Here is an 18,606-nt window from a genome sequence, read left to right as displayed (position 1 = left end):
ATGGAGGATCCTGCCTCCTCCTCTGGGTGCAGGAGATTTTGTTACAGACACAAAAACTCATTTTGCGGGGCTGCAACCACACGTTGATATTGCTGCAAAGACCACAGCACAGACTCTTCAGTTGATGTCTAGAAACTGCCTGTGGTTTCAGAGCCCTTGCTGATGAATTGCCCAGCAGCTGGTCACATTGGGAGGGCTATGCTTATTATTTTCAACTGCTATCTTGCACGGAAGGAAAATCAAAATACTTTCCTCAAGGTAATTGGCTCTAAAACAATTGAAGAATTTTCCACAAGGTTGTAATGCAATTAGGACTGGCGTTTTGTGTAATTTATATCTCTAAAGGTATGTTTTTGCCATCAGACCTTAAAAAAAAAAAAAAGAAAAAAGAAATTGCTGGCAAGAGAAGGCTGATTTTGCTATTCCAGGCAATGAAATATATATTAAACATGGATGTCCACCCAGTAGTGATTAAAAGGCAGCATAATGTCAGGATCATCCCTGAGATGTAGTCGCTCGTGGTGAGAAATGGTTGGGTAGGATGCTGTGACACCAACCACACATCTGCAGGTTTCCCATTTGGTTTCTGGTCAATGCCAAGTGATGTGTCATCACTCGCCTTCTGCTGCAGCACCACAAGAGCAGAAATAATCCTGCGCTCCCTAACTGCCCGGCCAGCTGGGATGGGAGGAGCTGGTGCAGGCTGGGGGCAGTCAGGCTCACCACACAAAAATCCCATCAACCACACCAGTGTCTGGGTTTGTGTTTTGACAGATATCCAGGAAAACCCTAAGCAGAGGTGCCAGAGAATCCGAACACACAATAACAGCTCCAGAAGTGCATGAGTGAGTTGGTGAACTTGTTGACAAGGGATATTGTGAAAGCCAAAAGTATGGACATCACATTCCCCTGTCACCATTTGGGGAAGCCTTTATTTTCCTGACTACCAAAAGATCCAACGGTATAACCGGGGAAATGATCACTCCATGCTTGCTTGTTCCTTCTTATACTTAACCACGTTTTACTGACTCGGTACAGGGCCAGGCGGTATTTTGCCTGACTGCAACAGCTGCTGGGATCTAAATGATAGGATGAAAAGCTTTAGCCTCCTTGCCTAGGTGGATGCAAACAGATTGGGTGAGTTATCACTTGAAATGTGTCTGAACTGAAACTGAGGAAGCACTCAATGTTTCTTCAGAGCCAGAGCAGCTATTAGACGTCCTGTCCTTATGAGAAGATGAACCAAATACATGGATTCAGATAATTACCATTAAAAAAAATCTGGATGTGGTCCCTGGTGGTAGAGATGCCACCGGCTGTATGACGAGAATAAGACAACGGCACTATAAAGGCAAAGACATGCCTTCCTCTCGGTTGTAATCCAGCTGCCTACCAGTACAGTGCATGACTGTCAGAAAAGCAAACCCCGGAGCTGTGCCGCTGTACACGGCAGGTGATCACACCCTCTGTTCTCTGTCAGACAAAGGAAGAAGCCATCAGCCATGTCCACTGCTTGGTCTGTCCCTGCTCACTAGATCCGTGTTTGTAGAAACCTACCTTGAGCCATCTGGGAGCAGTTTGGAAGCCTGGCCTTGGGGTCACAGACCTGACCCCAGACTGGCCAGAGGGGACACAAATGTCCTGCCTGCTCTCTTCTGCCTTGCAGCAGCCTGTGACCAACATTCATCTCAGTCTGTAAGCAGAACCACGTTCAGATCCACTGCTACAAGGTCATTAATTTCAGTTAAAACTTTAACAAGCCCAAATGCAGCTCCTTTCCACAAAAGACTATGGACAGGGATACTCACTATTGGGCCGAGTCATTAAGTTGATATTCCCGGGATCGATTGAAGCATTCTTGGATCCCAGAGTCTGCCCAGAGTCTCATCATGGCTGACAGCAGCTCTGGAGAGAAGGGCTCTGTGTCCTCCATCCGACTTACGACATCGCAGACCATCTTGGCATCAGCCTGCAGAGGAGAGAAACAAGAGGTCACAGAGACGCTCAAGGCAGAACTGGAAGCCAGAGATTTCAGAAAAAGTTCAACAAACTGTCAGGGGCAAAGAGGCTCCGTTTCTTGGGATGAGGCTTTGGGATCCACACTGTATGATCCAGCAGAAAGGGCAAAAGGAGGATGGAGCAAGGAAACCAGAAGGAAAGAAGCTATTAGTGCAATCAACAAATATTTGTATTCAGCAGGCAAAGCAGTCCATACTACATGAGTGGAGCTTCTTGGGAACAGAAGGAAATTCATATACGTACAAGCACATTTTAAATTGTTAGCAAAGTGACACACTATCCTGCAAAGATACCCGTTTTAAATGAGCGTGTAACCTTGCTGGAGTAGGGGCTGTTTGTATCACAAAAAACAGCAAAAAGGCTCCAGAAACAATTTTTTGTCGTATGGTGGTTTATTGCTTTTCCTGAATTCTTGTTCTTTGCTTTGAGCCCCTGCTCCAGGGGATAATTCCTGTTAACACAGACCACCTTGGCTGGCGGTGGTGCTTTGTGACTCAGAGGGAGCGGAATCTCCTGCGGTTCAGGAGTCTGGCAGGGAGGGCAGGGCCAGCTGGCTGTTTTAAGATGGAATCTTTTTTGGTGAGAAAAATGTGATTCGCTGGAACAGCGTCTATTCCTGAAGGATAGTGCTCTGACACAGCTCAGGTCCGGAGGATGTCTCAGATTTAGGATGGGAATGTCTAGACAGCCTTGGAACAGCTGAGTCCAGCCCTACTGTACTAGTCCACAGTGGTTGATGTTTCACTCATTTGCGGAGCAGGACGCCCAAATTCATGGCCCCCTCTGTCTGCTTTGCAGTAAGTGGATCTTCCACACCCCCCACAGACTCATGAAACCCCGAGGGTGTTGGTTAATTGGCAGAGTTCTTCTTTCACTGATTCAGAAATTTTGGACATGTCTCATATTTCTACCAGCTGAAACAAAGCTAATTGTTATTGCTATAATTAATTGGAAAATAGGAGATCTTATTCCTTATGTGTGCTTACAATAAAACAGTGAAGACAACCTCCTTTTTTAAAAAAAGGAGGAGACCCTTTCTCTTGTCTGCTAGATTGAACCCATTCTCTGACAAACACAGGTGGAAGTCCTCTCCTTCCAGGGTGTTTGGTCTAAGTCAGTGAACACTGACCAGAAACATAAGTCTCACAAAGAGGAGTACAGGCAGTGTCCGTCCTCTGCTGTCACTGTCCCATGGCCAAACAACCCCTGTCAATCCCAGTGACCTATTTCATGAGCCCAAAGCCACACACGGTTGAGTGTGCAGGTCCTGGGGAGCCTGTGCATCATCTGCTGGAGGAACTTCTCCATCCTTCCTGCTGCAGCAGGCTCTGTCCTGCTCCTCTACCCACCCAGCTGGTCCTCCTGCCTGATGCTCAGATTTGGGCAGCTCTAAAGGAAACAGCCCAACTGCGGAATGGGTCGCTCCCCCCTGGGGACAAGGTGTGACAGGTTTTGTGGCAAAGCAAGTAGACTGCACCTTAGGTCATGAGTACAAAGAGAAGTGGAGGAGTGCCCATGTTGAAGAGCGCTGCGATAACCTAATTGCAGGGGTGGGAAGGACAAGGGGTACGACACGGCCTGCAAGGCCAGGATCAAAACTCCTCTGCAGCCTCTCTTTATTGAATACTGAAACTGCTGAAAAATCACAAACCACTAGCACTGGAGACTGGTGCTGCTGGAGGTTTCAATACTCAGAGAAAGCCCCAAGCCCCCGGAACATCCAGTGTTTATGGGCTGCGGAAATCTCCATACTGTATGGAGACACCATCCCATAAAATTTAATGGGGTGGAGTCTCTATGCTTCAAAGACTTTATGAACATTTAAGTATTCTTGCAGAATACTTAACTTCATATTTTACTGCCCAGGAATCCTCTCGGCCCTCTGTACAGACTGCTCATTTTGCAGATACAGTATCGGTGACTCACACCTCAAAGCCAAGACAAACGAAAAACCTTGAAGAGTTCAGTTAATTTCAAAAGCTTGTTTTCTGCCCCGGAGTGCTTCTTGAGCTCAGTGAATATTCACAAATCATCAGTACAGTTTTCCTGCCCTGCTGGAGCTGTACTTCTGCTCTTTTCACAGACTCTAAATAACACCAAACCTGCTAATGGCCAGTCCGCTCTGAGCTGCGGTCTGGCGTGGCCTTGCTATTTGTGCATGGGTAGTGCAGAAAAAGCATCCATGCTTTCAGTCAGGTAGGAAGGAGGTCTTTCCTGTGTTATCTTGACTACTGCGGGGGAATAATAGGTGTAAGTCACAGATCTGTTCATCTGTCTGTGATGGTAAAGCACATTTGAAGCTCTTATGGGCAGGGTCTGGGCTGCTTCTGAGCTTTGTGTATTCAACTGCAGGTTGCTTTCTGCAAAGCTTTAGAGGGAACATCACAGTCATCGCACTTCCTGTGCTGGGAAAGAGCTGCCTCACCTTTTCCACCACTGAGACTTGTGGAAGTCCCTTGTGACTTACGATGCATCGCAAGAGGGTTTGAGCAAAAGACACAGCCAAACAGCGATGACCGGGCAGAATGGGAGTGAACAGGACAGGCACCCCTGCCCGCGGTTATCAGGTCTGCTTGGGCCAGAAGTGAGGCTGAGCTCGTAGGACAGGGGATTATGTTGGTCCATGTTCCTCAGCAGTCACCAGAGGTCCCTTTTGGGGATGGGAGAGGTTGTCCTCCCGCACAGCCAACCGAGAACTGACAGGGGAATGACCTGTAGGAAAGTTTATTGCTCCTGCTGAATGGTAATAAAAATATTCCAGCCTTAGTTTTATTTTGCAGAGTGAGCCATTGAACTCTCCTTTGTGCAGACACAGAAAAAGCAGGTGAAATGAATATTTTTAAAAATACTCCTCCCCCCTACCAAGGATGAAGTCCCTCTGTCAAGGAGCATGGGGCCATCCAGGAGTTCAGGCATTTGTTAGATGATTTAACGAGCAATTAATGATCCAAGAAGAAAAGATGCCCCTTTCTTTTCTCACTCTCCAGGCTGCATCTCAAGCTGGGAATGACATTAAAATCTCCAGCCCCCCCTGGGCCCAGCAGGTAGATTTTTAAATACGGCCTGATTGACTTTTGCCTTCCCGCCTCCCCTGGGTCTGGTGCTCCCGCTTTTCCCGAGGCGAGAGGAGCCGAACCTCCTGCCACGCTCTGCCTCTGTACTAAAGCCAGCAATTAAATAAAGCAAAACAAAACAGACCAACCAACCAGCCCCCCACCCCACAGTTCCCATCCAACAGGGTTTTCGTTAATGAATATCACGGTGGTATTTCAGCTACTTTGGGAGCTAAAAGCAGGCAGCGCTCTGCCCCTGAGACTGCTGGAAGGAGCCATAAATTGGTGCAGGGCTGCTCCCCCCACTGCTGCCTCCGCCTTTCCCCAGCTGCTCCATCTCCCGTCCCCTCGGTACCACTGGCCGGGAGGAGGGTAAGGGGATGGGCTGGTCTCCTCAGGCTGGTTCTCACCTGGCAGGAGCATCCCAGCCCATCCCTGGAGCTTTCCCAGGCGTCCCGCTGCCACTCCCCAACTGCCCGTGTTTTCCACAGAGGGTCAAAGCCTCCAGCCCTGAGCTGATCGCATGGGGGTTGTTTGCTACCGAGGGCACGATTTGTTAATCTCTGGGTCACTCCTGAGCGCTGGACGTGTCTACCTACAGCAGGAGACCTGGAGTTGGTTGGGCTTGGCTTGGGGAAACAGCTGAGCTCAGAAACCCTGGGATGGCTTCAGCCATCAAGCTAGAAGACCCCTTGTTAAAGAGCAAACCTCCGTATCAGTCAGGGAATGGAGAGGGCTCGGTAGGGCCAGGGCAAGGCGGGGTTTTAATATGACAGTAAAATCCATAGGCAGATGTGAACAAGAAGCTTGTAAACTTAGTGGGAAGGCAGCGCGTCTCCTTTCTAACCCCGGTTTGTGCATTTACCTTCGCACCAGACACATGGTACAAATTCAGTCCATAAGGGGATTTGTTTTCTCACTAACCTGGACATAACCACGGTTATTTAATTGTCTCCCATATGTCAACTGTCACCAAGCACACAGGCTGTGCTCAGCAAGCAAACTTGTGACTTCAGTTGCAACAGCCACAGAGTCCAATTAATTTGTTACCTTGCTGTAAGGGAGAGGGGCACTTCCTAGCAGCCTGACGTTACTGGCAGTCATGTCTGTCTCTGCAAGCCAGTTATTTTGCATCATGAAGATCTATATCACCCCTCATTATTTGTTCCTCATCACCAGCCATGATCTGTGCCCACAAAGGTACCAGCAGAGCTGCCCCTGCCCTGCCTGCCATGGAGTTGTACTGGAGTGGGACCCAGGTCCTCATCTCTGTGAGCATCCCAAGACAAATCCTGGTTCTGATCCTTTGGAAATACTTGGACACTAACTAGGGGACTTTTTTCCTTTTCTTTTTTTTCCCCAAAAGCAATAGTTTTCTAGAAGGGGACAATTTAAGGGAAAGGCAAAGCCTTATGTGAAGCTATGTGGTAAAAATCTGCAAAACCCTACAGAGCTGCACTGACTTACACCCACAGGAGAGCTGACCCAGGGTGTCACATTGTACCGTGCTTTCCTTTTGGTGAATTAAATTCCAGTAAATATCATTTTTGCTGTTATTTACTCTGATTAATCACACTTGTCACTCAGCCCATCTCAAAGGTTAACACTGGGGCAACTGCCTCTGGTGGTTGTACTCAAAGCTGCATTTCAGAGCATTTCAGAAAATCCATGGGGTGGGGAGAAAAGACAAACGTTGTGTTTTCCTGGCCACGCAAGACAAATCGGAGACATGGTACTATTTATCAGCAAACCAATATTGTGAAGATTGGTGGCCATCACCAGCCAGCAACCTGGGGGAAATCAAATTGATTGATTGTCTTGAAAGCATCAAGCATCCCCAAAGGATGTCTCTGGAGAGAGACCTTCTTGGAGGACTCAGACCCAGACCTCGGGGTAGGACAGTACCTGCTTCTACTTCAGTGAGAAACAAGGTCCGGTAACCTGGGGGCAGAACATGGCTCATAGACTGAAAACCTCCTCCTCCCAGAGCATGTCAGGAATCTGGACCCTGCTTCCCAGCTGCAGTGTGGCCACACCACAGCAAAAGCCAGTTATTTTCACGGCATTTACAGCCTGAATGAATTCTGGAAACAAAGCTGGGCTGGTGAATACGCCTCTCTCAGAGACATCCAGGGCCCAGCTCCAAGTCCATATGAGTTTTTGTAGATGCTGAATAAACAGCTACACGTATGACTCTCCCCCTCATTCTCCCTCTCTTTCTCACACATCTGTGTTTCAGAGCTGACCTCTGAATCTGTGGAAATCTGTCTGGCATGAAGCAGCTGCTGTGCATCGCAGGAGAGACAACCTTCTCCCTTCCTCCTCCACTCTTTCATCCACCTTCAGAACATTTAATCAAGGCCTCCCACGTCTTCTTGGCATTTGGCTTGCTGAGAGACCCTGGAAGGCGCTGAGCTAGTAAAAAACTACCCAGTAGCTTATTCAAATCTATCCCTCAGAGAATACCTTGAGGTGGGCACCCAAACTACATCCCCTCTGCACTTTTGTTAGTTGGAGGTGGACCTGGAAAGCTCCTGAAACAGATCCCAGCGGTCTGGGAAAGACAGGTTTACACTGATGCAAAGCTCAGCGTAGCGCTCTCTAGCAATTTGCATCACACAGCAAAGCTAAGCCTAACAAATTAAGTTAGAGATGGTTGGCTTTCCACAGTGTCACGCTGGCCATCTTCTACCCTGCTCGTGTAAAACAACTCACAAAAAGGTCGGTTGACTTGGGTACAATGCCAAAGGGCTGCTGTCTGGCTGCGGGCAAAGACAGTTTTGTACAGAAAACATAACCCGACAGCCACGGTGACGTGCAGATCTCCCCTGCTGAGGCTGTGCAGTCTGGCTAGAAATTAGTAAAGCCCTGCGTTTTGTATCCGTCTGGAGCCAAGATGGTCCCATCACCTCTGTCTCGGCCAAACAACTTCTGTGTGTCTGGTACTTGGTCTAGGATGTCTGTCCTGAAACCTTGTTACTGCTGTATTTTCTGTCTGCTGGTTCCTATTTGGGGAGATGTTGAGCAGAACTGATATTATAGATTATTACGGCTCTGAAGCAGGCCAGTTGCTTTGAGTTTGGTACTACTTTTACTCCTACCCATTCTGTATGGTACTGCAGATGAGCAAATAAAATTTGCTAGCTCTTAGGTGGGTACAAGCTTCTTTTCATTCCTGCAACACACATACAATAATATTCCATGTTTGCTTGGACTACTGACTATCTGGCAATCCAGGGACTGGATAGCGCATGGACTAGACTAAGACCTTGGACTGTTAGTTGGCCAACACCATTGTAAGAGTTCCTACAGCCCTACGTCCTGTAGGAAATAGCAATTCACTCACCAGAGAGGTGGAAAAAATCTACCACCCAACAACACAGAACTCAGCCTGCAAGAGGAATACCACCAAAGGGCAAGTCATTTCCCAAATTTGCTTTGTTCTAGCAAATCGTAGGTTCTCCCCTGTTCTGGAGGAGCTCAGAAGAGCTCCTGAGCTGGGCAAGACAAACACAGTGGATAGCTGACATTTCCCATTCCCATTGATAGCAAGTATGGGAAAGCCAGAAAATGTGTCAAATGGTCTCAAAATCGGTTTTGACCTACTAGCTGCAATGGAAGGTGAGAAAACCACTGTCTGTCCCAGTCACTTCAAATTCAAGAAGTCGGTATCCCTGAGAGACCAAGAGCCGCTGCAAACTTCACCTGCATCCCCCTAAACATGGGATGCTTTGATGGGTCCTCTGTCCTACAAGAACTGAGCAAAAGGGCTGGGCATGGGATCCACAAAGACAAACATCACCCCTCACTGATGGCGTTTGGACCACTCAGGCACAGCGCTGCCCACCAGCGAGGGGATCAGAGAGAGGGTCACAGAGGGGGACATCCTCCGCATGGCTTTGTGCTCCACAGGGAAGTGCTCTGCCGCGGTGCTGAGGAGGAGGCTGGAAACACGTAAAGACGAGAGAACAAAATCCTTGCAGCCTGCTGCTCTTCTGCTTGCTGTAAAATCCTCTCTGCTGGTTAGAAGTCCATAAACTGCAATGGCACCAGAATGTTTGTGTTGCAGTAAACGGTGGGGAAATGCCTGATATTGCACAGGGGGAAAGCAGGTGGGGACGCTGCATCAGCTCCAGGCATTTATAAAATAAATGGCTATTTTACATTCATTGCAAAGTGGATGGCTGAGGACAAGCTACGCGAGAGTGATGGCGATTCTCTGGGAAGCCGCTCAGGGTTTGGGAATTCCCAGCAGCTTTAGCCTGCACGTCTTCCACTTTTCAAATGTCTTTAAGATTTTCCACCCCAAGATCCCTCCAGGTAACTGTGCAAGTGTGGCAGGGCAGAGGGGACATGGTGACGTTCCAAGCTCTCCCACCACAATGGGAGAACAGGGCTTTGTCTTTGAAACAGAAAGGGAAACCAGTCCCTATGGTGGGAGTATTCCCAGGAGAAAGCCAGATTTTTTAAACATCTCTGGCTAAATGCCGCTCGTGTGTGATGATTTACAGGGCAGCGCCTTCCTGCTGGGAAGCCGTGCAGTGCTGGAACTAGTAATTAGTTTAATGCTCAGAGCTTGATGCTGAACGGTGGGTGCTAATCTCCACTCCACAATTAATCTCGCAGATTTATCAGTGCCTTGTATGATGAAGGACTAGGGCTGTGGGTTACAGTCATCTGTCCCTGAAGAAAGAGATGGTGTTTCAACCAGAAAGAGCCTTGTTGCATTTTATGGTCCTGTTTTACTGGGTGATCTGTGTTGAAGACAAAGGAACAAGGTGGAGAGTAAAAATACCTCCAGCCCAAACATGCTAAATTTCATCTCCCTGTTACCTCTTCTCCTTAACCCATAATTGGGATATCTGGGTAGGGATTTCATACTGTGCTCCACTGAAACAGTGACAGCAGTCGGTGGGTTTGGTGTCCATATACAAGCCTTCTGCCCGACAGGGTGTCTCAAAATTATTTCTTGCATTGCTGGTGTGAGAGCAGGTATCACAGCAGCCAAATAATATGGGATTTTCCATTTGGTGGCAGGACCGAAAAAAACGGTGATGTAAAAAAACCAGCTTCGATCAAACATGTTCCCCTGCATGCTTCTGCAGACCCAAAATCCTATGAATGCATACGCTCACTGCCTTCGCCTGCACTGGTTTGATAACGCTTTGCTTTTTGGTCTGAGGCTGCACACAGCCAGTGGTGGAGCCGCAGGGTGACCTGGGGGCCTCTGCGGTCTCAAAAGACGTCATAGTAACACCATGAAGGGGATGGCCTGAAATAAGATGTGATTCACTGAGTGGCTGGTTAGCAAAGTTTTGCCTGTGAGTTGTTATTATTACAACTTTCATTTAGCTTCCCTCTCTCCTAATTTCCAGCTGTCTGTGAACCCTCCTCTGCAGGGACGACCAAGATGTTGGGGCGGGGGAGCATTTGGCTGAGGTCTTGCTGTGAGTGGGAGCTGCATCTGACGGGGCTGAGGCTGAGACATTACTGGTCGAGGTGTTTGTGGCTGCCTAGAAGGAGCCCCAGCGTTTGGAACAAATGAAAGATGAATTTGTAGCTAAATCTCTCCCGTGCTGCTGTATTGCCAGCAAAATCAAGACTTGAGTGCTTGTAATGGTCCCAGAGGAGTTCTTCCTCTGATCAGCGGGGATTACAGAGACTAAACCCCAGCAAGTTCCTCTTTACCCGAGCAGAGGCACTTCACACACTAACGGATTTGCTTATATATCATTTCAGGTTGCTGCAGAGAAAAAATGTCCTATATTTTCTTTACAAGAACATCAAAAAAGTTCCCCAACACTTTGGTAGGCAGAGGAAGGGGGGGGGTGAAGAAGAGGAAAAGCGAGAGAGAAGGGAAGGATTTGGAATCTGGTGGGTTGGGTGTCAGCATTGCCATGCCAGGGGAAGCTGTTCTCAGGCTATTAACAGGAACTTTCTTTTATTAACTGCTCTTTTCAAAGAGAGTGGATAAATGGGACCTCCGGTGCAGCATTAGATGACAGTATAGTCTGTAAAATAAGAGGCTGGAAGAGAAATATCTTTATAGTGGCTTAACAAGGGTAGGCAGAAATAGGGCCCGGAAGAAATCTTTGATGCTGTTTTGTGTATTTATTATTTATTCTTCTGGCACAAATATAGCATCAAAGAATGTTAAAACCAAAAAGTCCACAACCTGCTGTAGCTGATTAGTCCTACATCTCTATAACCACGGCATCACGTAATACTGACAAAGAAAATCAGCAACAATGGGAAAAAAGTGCCTGGCATTTGTGACACTGGCGAGGATGAGGCAGACTTCATCGCTCCGGTGGGGATGCACCAGAAAGGATAAGAAAATCTGCAAGCATCTTGCTAGCCTGGGCATCTGTGAGGCTCAGCTCCAATGCAAAATGCCACGAAACAGCGAAATTCCTCCCTTGTGCGCAATCATACATGACACATATGGGGAATACAAGGTGAATTCCTCCCTTAAAACACTTTGCTGCCATTGCAGAGCACCTCAAGCACCACAAAACGGTGGGGATGGCATCAACACCCATCTGTCGTCACGAATGGAAATGGCTGCAACATCTCAAGCACTGCGATGGAACCTCTCCTGGTGGTGTTCACCTCAGGGGCGTGACGCTCCCAGTCCCCGTCCCCTGTCTCCCAGCCCCATCCTTTCCTTCCTCCCTTTGCACCAGTCTCCCCGGCTCTGCAAGTCACGCAGCCGCCGTGGCTGGGAGCCCTCCCTCGGGGCTGTACGGAGCAGAGGACCGTGTCGACATGAGAAACAAGGCATAGGCTTAATAATGTACTGATTATTTTTTGGAAGATAACGTATATTCACTCTTTTTCTGGAATGCTTTTGCTGGCTTGGAAATATTTCAAGTACCAGCGTGGGATTAGAGAGCTTCTTTTATTTTGTTTTGTTTCTTTTTTTACATCTTTGCAGAAGAAGGAGTAAAAGCCTACTCTGAAATGTTCTCCACAGAGTAAGCGGGATTTGGCCATGTCCTGCAGCGAAGGCTCTGGATAAGGGGAAATAGGAACAGGTCAGCCCCTCATCCCTCACAAACCCCCTTGCAGAGGGGTCAGAGCTCTCCACAGGCGGGTTTGGGGCAGAAGCTGATATGCTCCGCAAAGCTCAGGCTGTGGTCTGGTCCTGCTGCTGACTCGCCCTGTGCCACAGAGCAGAATTGCCAACAAAACCTCAGAGCAGAGATTTCCACAGCTTTCTAATCGGTCTGGAAATGAGATTTCCTCTAAAACGAATAGACGGGACCTATAACCACCACATACATCTCGGCACGGTGGTCCCTCCATCGCATGGTTGGTGGGAAAATGGGAAACCCCAACAAACCCGAATGTCTGCCATTCTTAATTCCTCTTTTCTTCCCCTTCTCTGTTACTTTGGCTTTTCCTCCCCGGCGATCCTCCCTCTCCCTGGCAGTACCGCAGCTCTGCCTGCCCGCAGCTATCCCCAGCCCCACAACAGCCCTGCCAGAGATGCCATTTCGCTCGCAGCGTTCAGCCCGAGCTACACTGCAAAAAAAACATCCCCAGCGGAGCGAACGATGCCAGTAAGATGCTCGCCTTCCCTCCACCTCCTAGGGCTACTTTCTGCCTTGGCTACAAGCCTGCTGCATCTTTGTGTGGTTAATAAAAATAACCTAAAAGTACTCAGGAGCAGACAGAGCAATCCCAGAGACTCCAAACATCTAAGGGGCTTTGTTTCCAAGGCAACATCTTGTCTCCTAGCTGCAAAAGGCCACGGGAATGAAGGCAGCCTATGGAAAATGAATAACTCAGTGACAACAACGACAACAAAAATCTGCTGGGGAGCGTATCAAGGAAGGAGGGGTGTTCTTAGAGGGGGGCAGGAAAGAGCGAAGCTGAGCGAGCCAGGATGAGCTGCACGGAGCACGTGAAGGGCCAGGGTGCAATTTATCTCATGAGAAGCACAGTCCTGTCCCCATTGAAATGCACAGCACCACTTCCACCGCCTTAATGGGAGCAGGGGAGCTTGCACAAATCGGCTATTCTTTTCTTTTCCCCCTTTTTTAAGCTACAGTGTTTGAAGATTTGAGCTAGTTAAAAATAATCCATTGTCCAAGACAGAACCTTCCTGGGTCCCAGGGGCTTTTCAGCCAGTGCTGTAGCACACTTTTGATTTCCTCACCCCAGGTTCCCACTGCCGGAGCTGCCTCCTCCCCTCCACCACGCCGGGCAGTGAGGCGGGAGGTGCCAGAGCACGGGAGCATCCCTCCGGCGCTTCCCATTAAGAAAGAAACAAGTTTTCACTCATTTTTCTAGGTTTCCAGAGTTGTGCAGTATGTGAATCTGTCTGCAATCCAAACCGCAGAATCATTTTTTTCGCTATGGCTGCAAGGATGGTTTAGCATTTTGAGCTGGCTGGCAGATTTGAGGCTTCAGGCATGGGGAAAGCAAAGACCCCTCTGTCCTCCATGTCCTACCGGTGACAGCTGTGGCCCCTGTCGGACAGCACCTTCTCTTCAAGAGAGCAGGTCTGTGGCTCCGCTGCGGCGCTATTTAACACACATGCTGCCTTTACGCAAGTCACTGCTGCAGTAAAATGCCCCCGAGATCATTTATGGGATTGATATCAGACTGAGAAGGAAGAGGCTCCCCAGCGCCAGCCAAGACGTTTGCCTGCAGGCGCCCTGCTCCTGCTTTTCTTCTCCCTCACGTCCCACGGGAACGCCTAAAAGCTTGGGATCGTGACGCCAAGTGAGCTGATGGAGTTTCTCCTCCATGTCCCAGGAGGTGGCACAGATGCCCGGGGAGTGTGACAGGCATTGGATCGGGAGCTCCTCTGGAGATGGCTCCCAGCTCCACGGCAGCACGGCCGACACGGAGCCCCACCACGCCAGGATGGAGCTCCTGACACGGGGAGGGGAGGATGAGGGAGCCTGGGTGTTTCCCTGGGGTGGCCAGGAAGGATGGAGGACATCGGTGTGCTGGTCTCTGTCCTGGGCTGGAGCCAGTCGCAGGCCCACGCTCCTTTTCCTCAGAGACTCTTTGAGATGATGAACAACTCAGCTATTGATGTCCCGTCTCATGTTAAAACATTTTATTTAACTAATGTCTTTCCTTTGTACTGTCTCTCAATCAATACCATGTGAGCAAGAGGTTTGCAGAGGGAGAGCTGCTGGGAGATGCTCCCTTTGCACTTTTTTTTCACACCCTCTGCTCTGGGCAGAGCAAATCCATCCACATGGATGGACAACTGCTATTTATTATTCATCTTGGTATGCCAAGCAGAGCTCCATCTGAGCAGGTTTTGAGATGACGCTGTTTTGTTTCTCACCCCTCCTCCTTGAAATGGTTTTAATTTAGCTTAACTCCAGGGAATTCCTCTGAAATTGTCCCAGTATAGCAAGGCTAGAATTTGACCTGTCACCCTGCCCTGGGCACTGAGATGGAGGGGCTGTCTCTGCCTCGGGTCTGCCTGCGGGGGGGCACAGGCTGCTGTCACCACATCTTCCCCCCAAGAGCAGAGCCCAGGCTGTGACAGGCGGCGCCTGTTTGTCACCATCCCTTGAGCCGTGAGAAGATGTTGCCCGGGTGAGCAGGCAGCCTGCCCGTCGTCACCAGTCTGCTGAGAAAGCTGGGGACAACCAGGCTGACGTGTCACTCTGCTCCCCCTCATCCCAGGGGACACTTGACAGGGGCAGGTCCGGCCAATTGGGAGCTCCTGAGGCTTGGGGATGGACTGGCAGGAACAAGACATGAATTTAAGAATCTGAAAAGCGTGGGATTTGGATGTTTGCACCAAAACAAAAACAGAGGTGGTGGATGCCCCATCCCTGGAGACATCCCAGGCCAGGCTGGATGGGGCTCTGAGCAACCTGAGCTGGTGAAGATGTCCCTGCTCATGGCAGGGGTGGCACTGGGTGAGCTCTGAAGTTCCCTTCCAACCCAAACTATCCTGTGATTCTATGAAAACCAGTACAGCCATTTTACCCTCTTGCCCCCATTTCTTCCTTCTTACAAGTACCCGCCGTGTGCATCGCACTTTGGTAATTTTCTGCCCTAAACTCATTTGTGATGTTCCTGGATCACCTTTCACAGCCACAGTTTTCACCCTTCCTTGGCCGAACTTCACTTCTATGTGACATGATTCCCACAGACCACATCAAGTTTTCACTTGCAAATATTCTTTCAAAGTGCTCAGCTCCACTTCAACATGACATATATTGTGTGGTTAGTGCCACCCTCTGTACAACTGGCTCTCAGAATAGTTCATAATATTAATAAGGGGGCTGGGGATTTTCCAAAGCACTTGGTATTGACCTAACCTGATTCACACGGAGCTCAGCTGCAGATTGTTATCAACGGGGAACAATGAATGTTCCTGAAAGTCCTGTCGCTTGGACATAATAGAGAAAATAGACTTTGCAGGATACATTATTATTGGCTTGTTAAAATTCTCACCTACATGTCTTTAAAAATGTATCTGCTCAGGTCATTAATGGCATCTGCATGAACGGTCTTGTCATTATGTCTGAATGAATAAATAGTATTGATACTATAATAAATTTATAGAATAAATTAGAGCTAAAATACAGCCAACTGGGTGACCAGCTACCTATTCAGAGTAATTACTGGCTGATTTCTCATGTTGTTTCAGTCTTTCAGGAAGCACGAACAGGAGACAATACAGATCTCATGCTTGGTCCTAACGTGATCAGGTGCTGAGCACCCATTGAACATCTGGGGCACTCCGACTCCTTCCTGAAAACCTGCCTGTCCCTTAATTTTCTGTGCAACTGTTCTGCTTCAGATGGCTTAGCTCGCTTGCTCTCCACAGACACACACAGAGGCTTGATTCCAGACCCTCAGTCCAGGGATAGACAATGCATGCTCACATCTCTGCAGATAAAAATTGTCAAGCTTTCAACTTTCCATTGAGCTGCTATCTTCAGAGTAATAGGTCAAGCTGGAAATGCATTTCCAACTCGTGTTTGCCTACCAGAAGAAAGCTCCCCATTGCTCTTTGCCGCTCCTTGCGAGGCACAGCGTTCTGTAATGAGGCCATTGATGGAGCCGTGGCATGTTCTTTTGTGCCTGCCAAAACCCTGCTCCCTCCTATTCAGCTCAACAAGATGCGGAGCCCTGGTGCTGCCAAGCGCCCTTTCAGCTGCCAAAGGAAAAGGAGCTAATCAAACGAGTTGAAGAGCCCCGGTGCCAGGCTCCATTCCCAGCTCAAAGCTGTGGATACAACACCCGCTGGCCGGACCCGTGGGCTCTGAGCAGCTCCTGCTCTGCCCATCCCAGGGCGAGAGCCGTGGGCTCCGCCGTTCCCGGTCCACATTACTGCTGCCTCAGTTATCCCACATCAGAAAGCTGCCGCATTGATCCCTCTCAAGGCACACCACGGCCTGTACTCTTTAGGCCTTTATATTTTAAAAAATTCCTTTCCAAAACGCCAGCTTCCTATCTCTCCCCTCCTTTTTTCCCACAAGGAGGAGAAAAGCCTCATGCTGTTCCTTTCACATCCCCCGGGCCTGTCAGCGGGCAGCACACGTGAAGTCATCTTTTTTGCCTCCGTTTCAAACTCTGCTTGCTCGGTCAGAAATGAGAGGAGACTGTTGGTTTTCAGTATAAATATTTCAAGCATCGTATGGGTGTCTCCCGTAACACTGCTTGGGCAGCGATGCCGGCATTACTGGCTGGGTGTAAATCAGTATTGCTGCGCCGGCTCTGCTGCTGCTCAGCACCAATTCACACCAGATGAGGATGGGGTTTGTTTTCGGCTGCATCCCGATTTGCTTATTCAGGACGTTCTTCCATCTCTTCATTTTTAGCACTGACATTAAGTATTTAGAGCATAAAATGACTAATTCGCCTTTCTGCAGTCACTATGTTTTGAGGCCATTTGGGAATTGCTGAAATTATTTGCCACCTAAAGCCCAGTGAGTTTAATAAGGAGATTGTACATTTCCATAATGCTCTGGATCCCAAAGAACTTTGTGCAAACTGCTTATTTAACACAGATCTACCACCGTGCAAACGGCCAGGAGGCAGCTGCCACCGGGGTTAAACACAGGGGCTATTGAACAGCTTGTTTACCACGTGTAACAGTTTAGGATGGGAGGTGTAAAAGTTGCTTTGCCAAATGAATAACACCAAGTTATCTGTTTCAGCTGGAGCTGCTCCAGTGCTTTTGGCATTACTAGAGCTCACGGACACCGCAAAGAATATTTAAAGAGGCAAAACATAATTTGCACACTCTGGAGGTTGGCCATGGCACCGCTGTAAATGCTTCTCTGCTCTCGCAAAAATGTGCCACTGGCCCTTCAAAGGTCACGGGTGCTCAGCTGCTCGGGGTTGTATCTCTCTGCCAACACTGGGCCCCCCACACTGAAGGGAAAAATAGGCTAGCCCCGAGGTGGGGAAGGATGCTGTGTGCTCAGTGGCCCTACATCCCTCCTCCAACACTCTTCTTCCTTGCCGGAAGGCCGGCCTGAGCGATCTGTCCTTGTGTGCACTGATCCTGGCTTGGCCCGAGCCACTGGAGGGGAGGGCAGCCCTAGCACCGCCGTTCCCAGTGACATCAGGCTGGTGGTGCAGCTGAGATGCTGGCTTGCTGGTGCACACAGGCAGGGAATGGTGCAGGAGGGAGGCACCAGGCTCTCCCAGCCCTGGACACAGCAAACACATGTGGGGCTGGTTGTTGCCAGCACCTGCGCTGGTGCTGTGTCGCAGCAGAGTCAGCACAGCTGCTCCTGATGGACCTTCGGCTGCTCATGCTGAGCCCACTCATGGTTACGCAATATTGAACTCCTTTGCAGCACTAAGGTGCTGTGTTTTTGGCAGTCGAGCCCCGCTGCGATGTGGAGGTGGCACAAGAGCTTTCCAGCAGCTCTGCTCCCAGTCCCGACATGGCGGGTAAAGCAGGGATGTGCCACTTGTGGGCCCAGGTTCCTCTCCACCATGGCCCATCAACCCTGCACTGCAGTAGGGCTCCACACCACCTGTGTTTTGGCTCATTCTTTAACTCCAGCTCTCTGGCTGGACTAGGAACCGTCTGGCTGCATCGGTAGCTCCTGCTCTGCTGAAGCCCCAAGAGATGAGTCTGTCTCCTTCCTCTAAAGTCTCAGCTGAAAGGGTCATGGTCTAGAGCAGGCTGTGTTGTGTCAACCTGATTTCTGTTTATTGTCATGGGTTTGGTGAGTCTTGTCTTTAAAATCCATCTGCAAGCTTTGCACGTTGCTGGGTTAGGGCTAAGGAGCTCCTAAGGCACGATGTTGTGCAGTGAGCATCCTTCTGGGCTGTGCTGTCTGGTGCTGGGCCCCTCTCTGCCCATGTCCATGCACTGGACTGAGCTTTGCTTCTTCCGTGGGAGAGCTAATTCCCCTCTCCTCACCATTAGTCATGCTATTGTCACCTGCCCATCCATGTCCAAACCAGTTTGTGTGATGTGGTATCTCCACCCACCCTCACTGCTTTGCAGCAAGTTTTTCCCCTTCTTCCTTCTTCATTTCTGTGAGAAGCTGCTCAAAACCCCCTCCAACATTACGGGCTC

The 18,606-nt window shown here is 49.3% G+C and overlaps 1 protein-coding gene across 2 annotated transcripts in view; it reads right to left on the bottom strand.

Moving 5' to 3' along the window:
* The window catches only part of GNAO1 (G protein subunit alpha o1), a gene marked incomplete at its 5' end in the record, with an annotated part of 144,778 nt that overhangs the window by 49,700 nt on the left and 76,472 nt on the right, over nt 1-18,606 (bottom strand). For both annotated transcript variants that reach the window (XM_082063177.1, XM_082063176.1), the window contains one exon: nt 1,809-1,969. In XM_082063177.1, the coding sequence (XP_081919303.1) occupies nt 1,809-1,969 (161 nt within the window). The remainder of the gene's footprint in view (nt 1-1,808; nt 1,970-18,606) is intronic.

The sequence above is a fragment of the Streptopelia decaocto genome (genome assembly GCF_964273445.1).
Source record: "Streptopelia decaocto genome assembly, chromosome: 11".
NCBI classification, from domain to species: Eukaryota; Metazoa; Chordata; class Aves; order Columbiformes; family Columbidae; genus Streptopelia; species Streptopelia decaocto.
The sequence above is the reverse complement of the archived record's forward strand: the minus strand, read 5'-3'. Positions and strand labels throughout refer to the sequence as shown.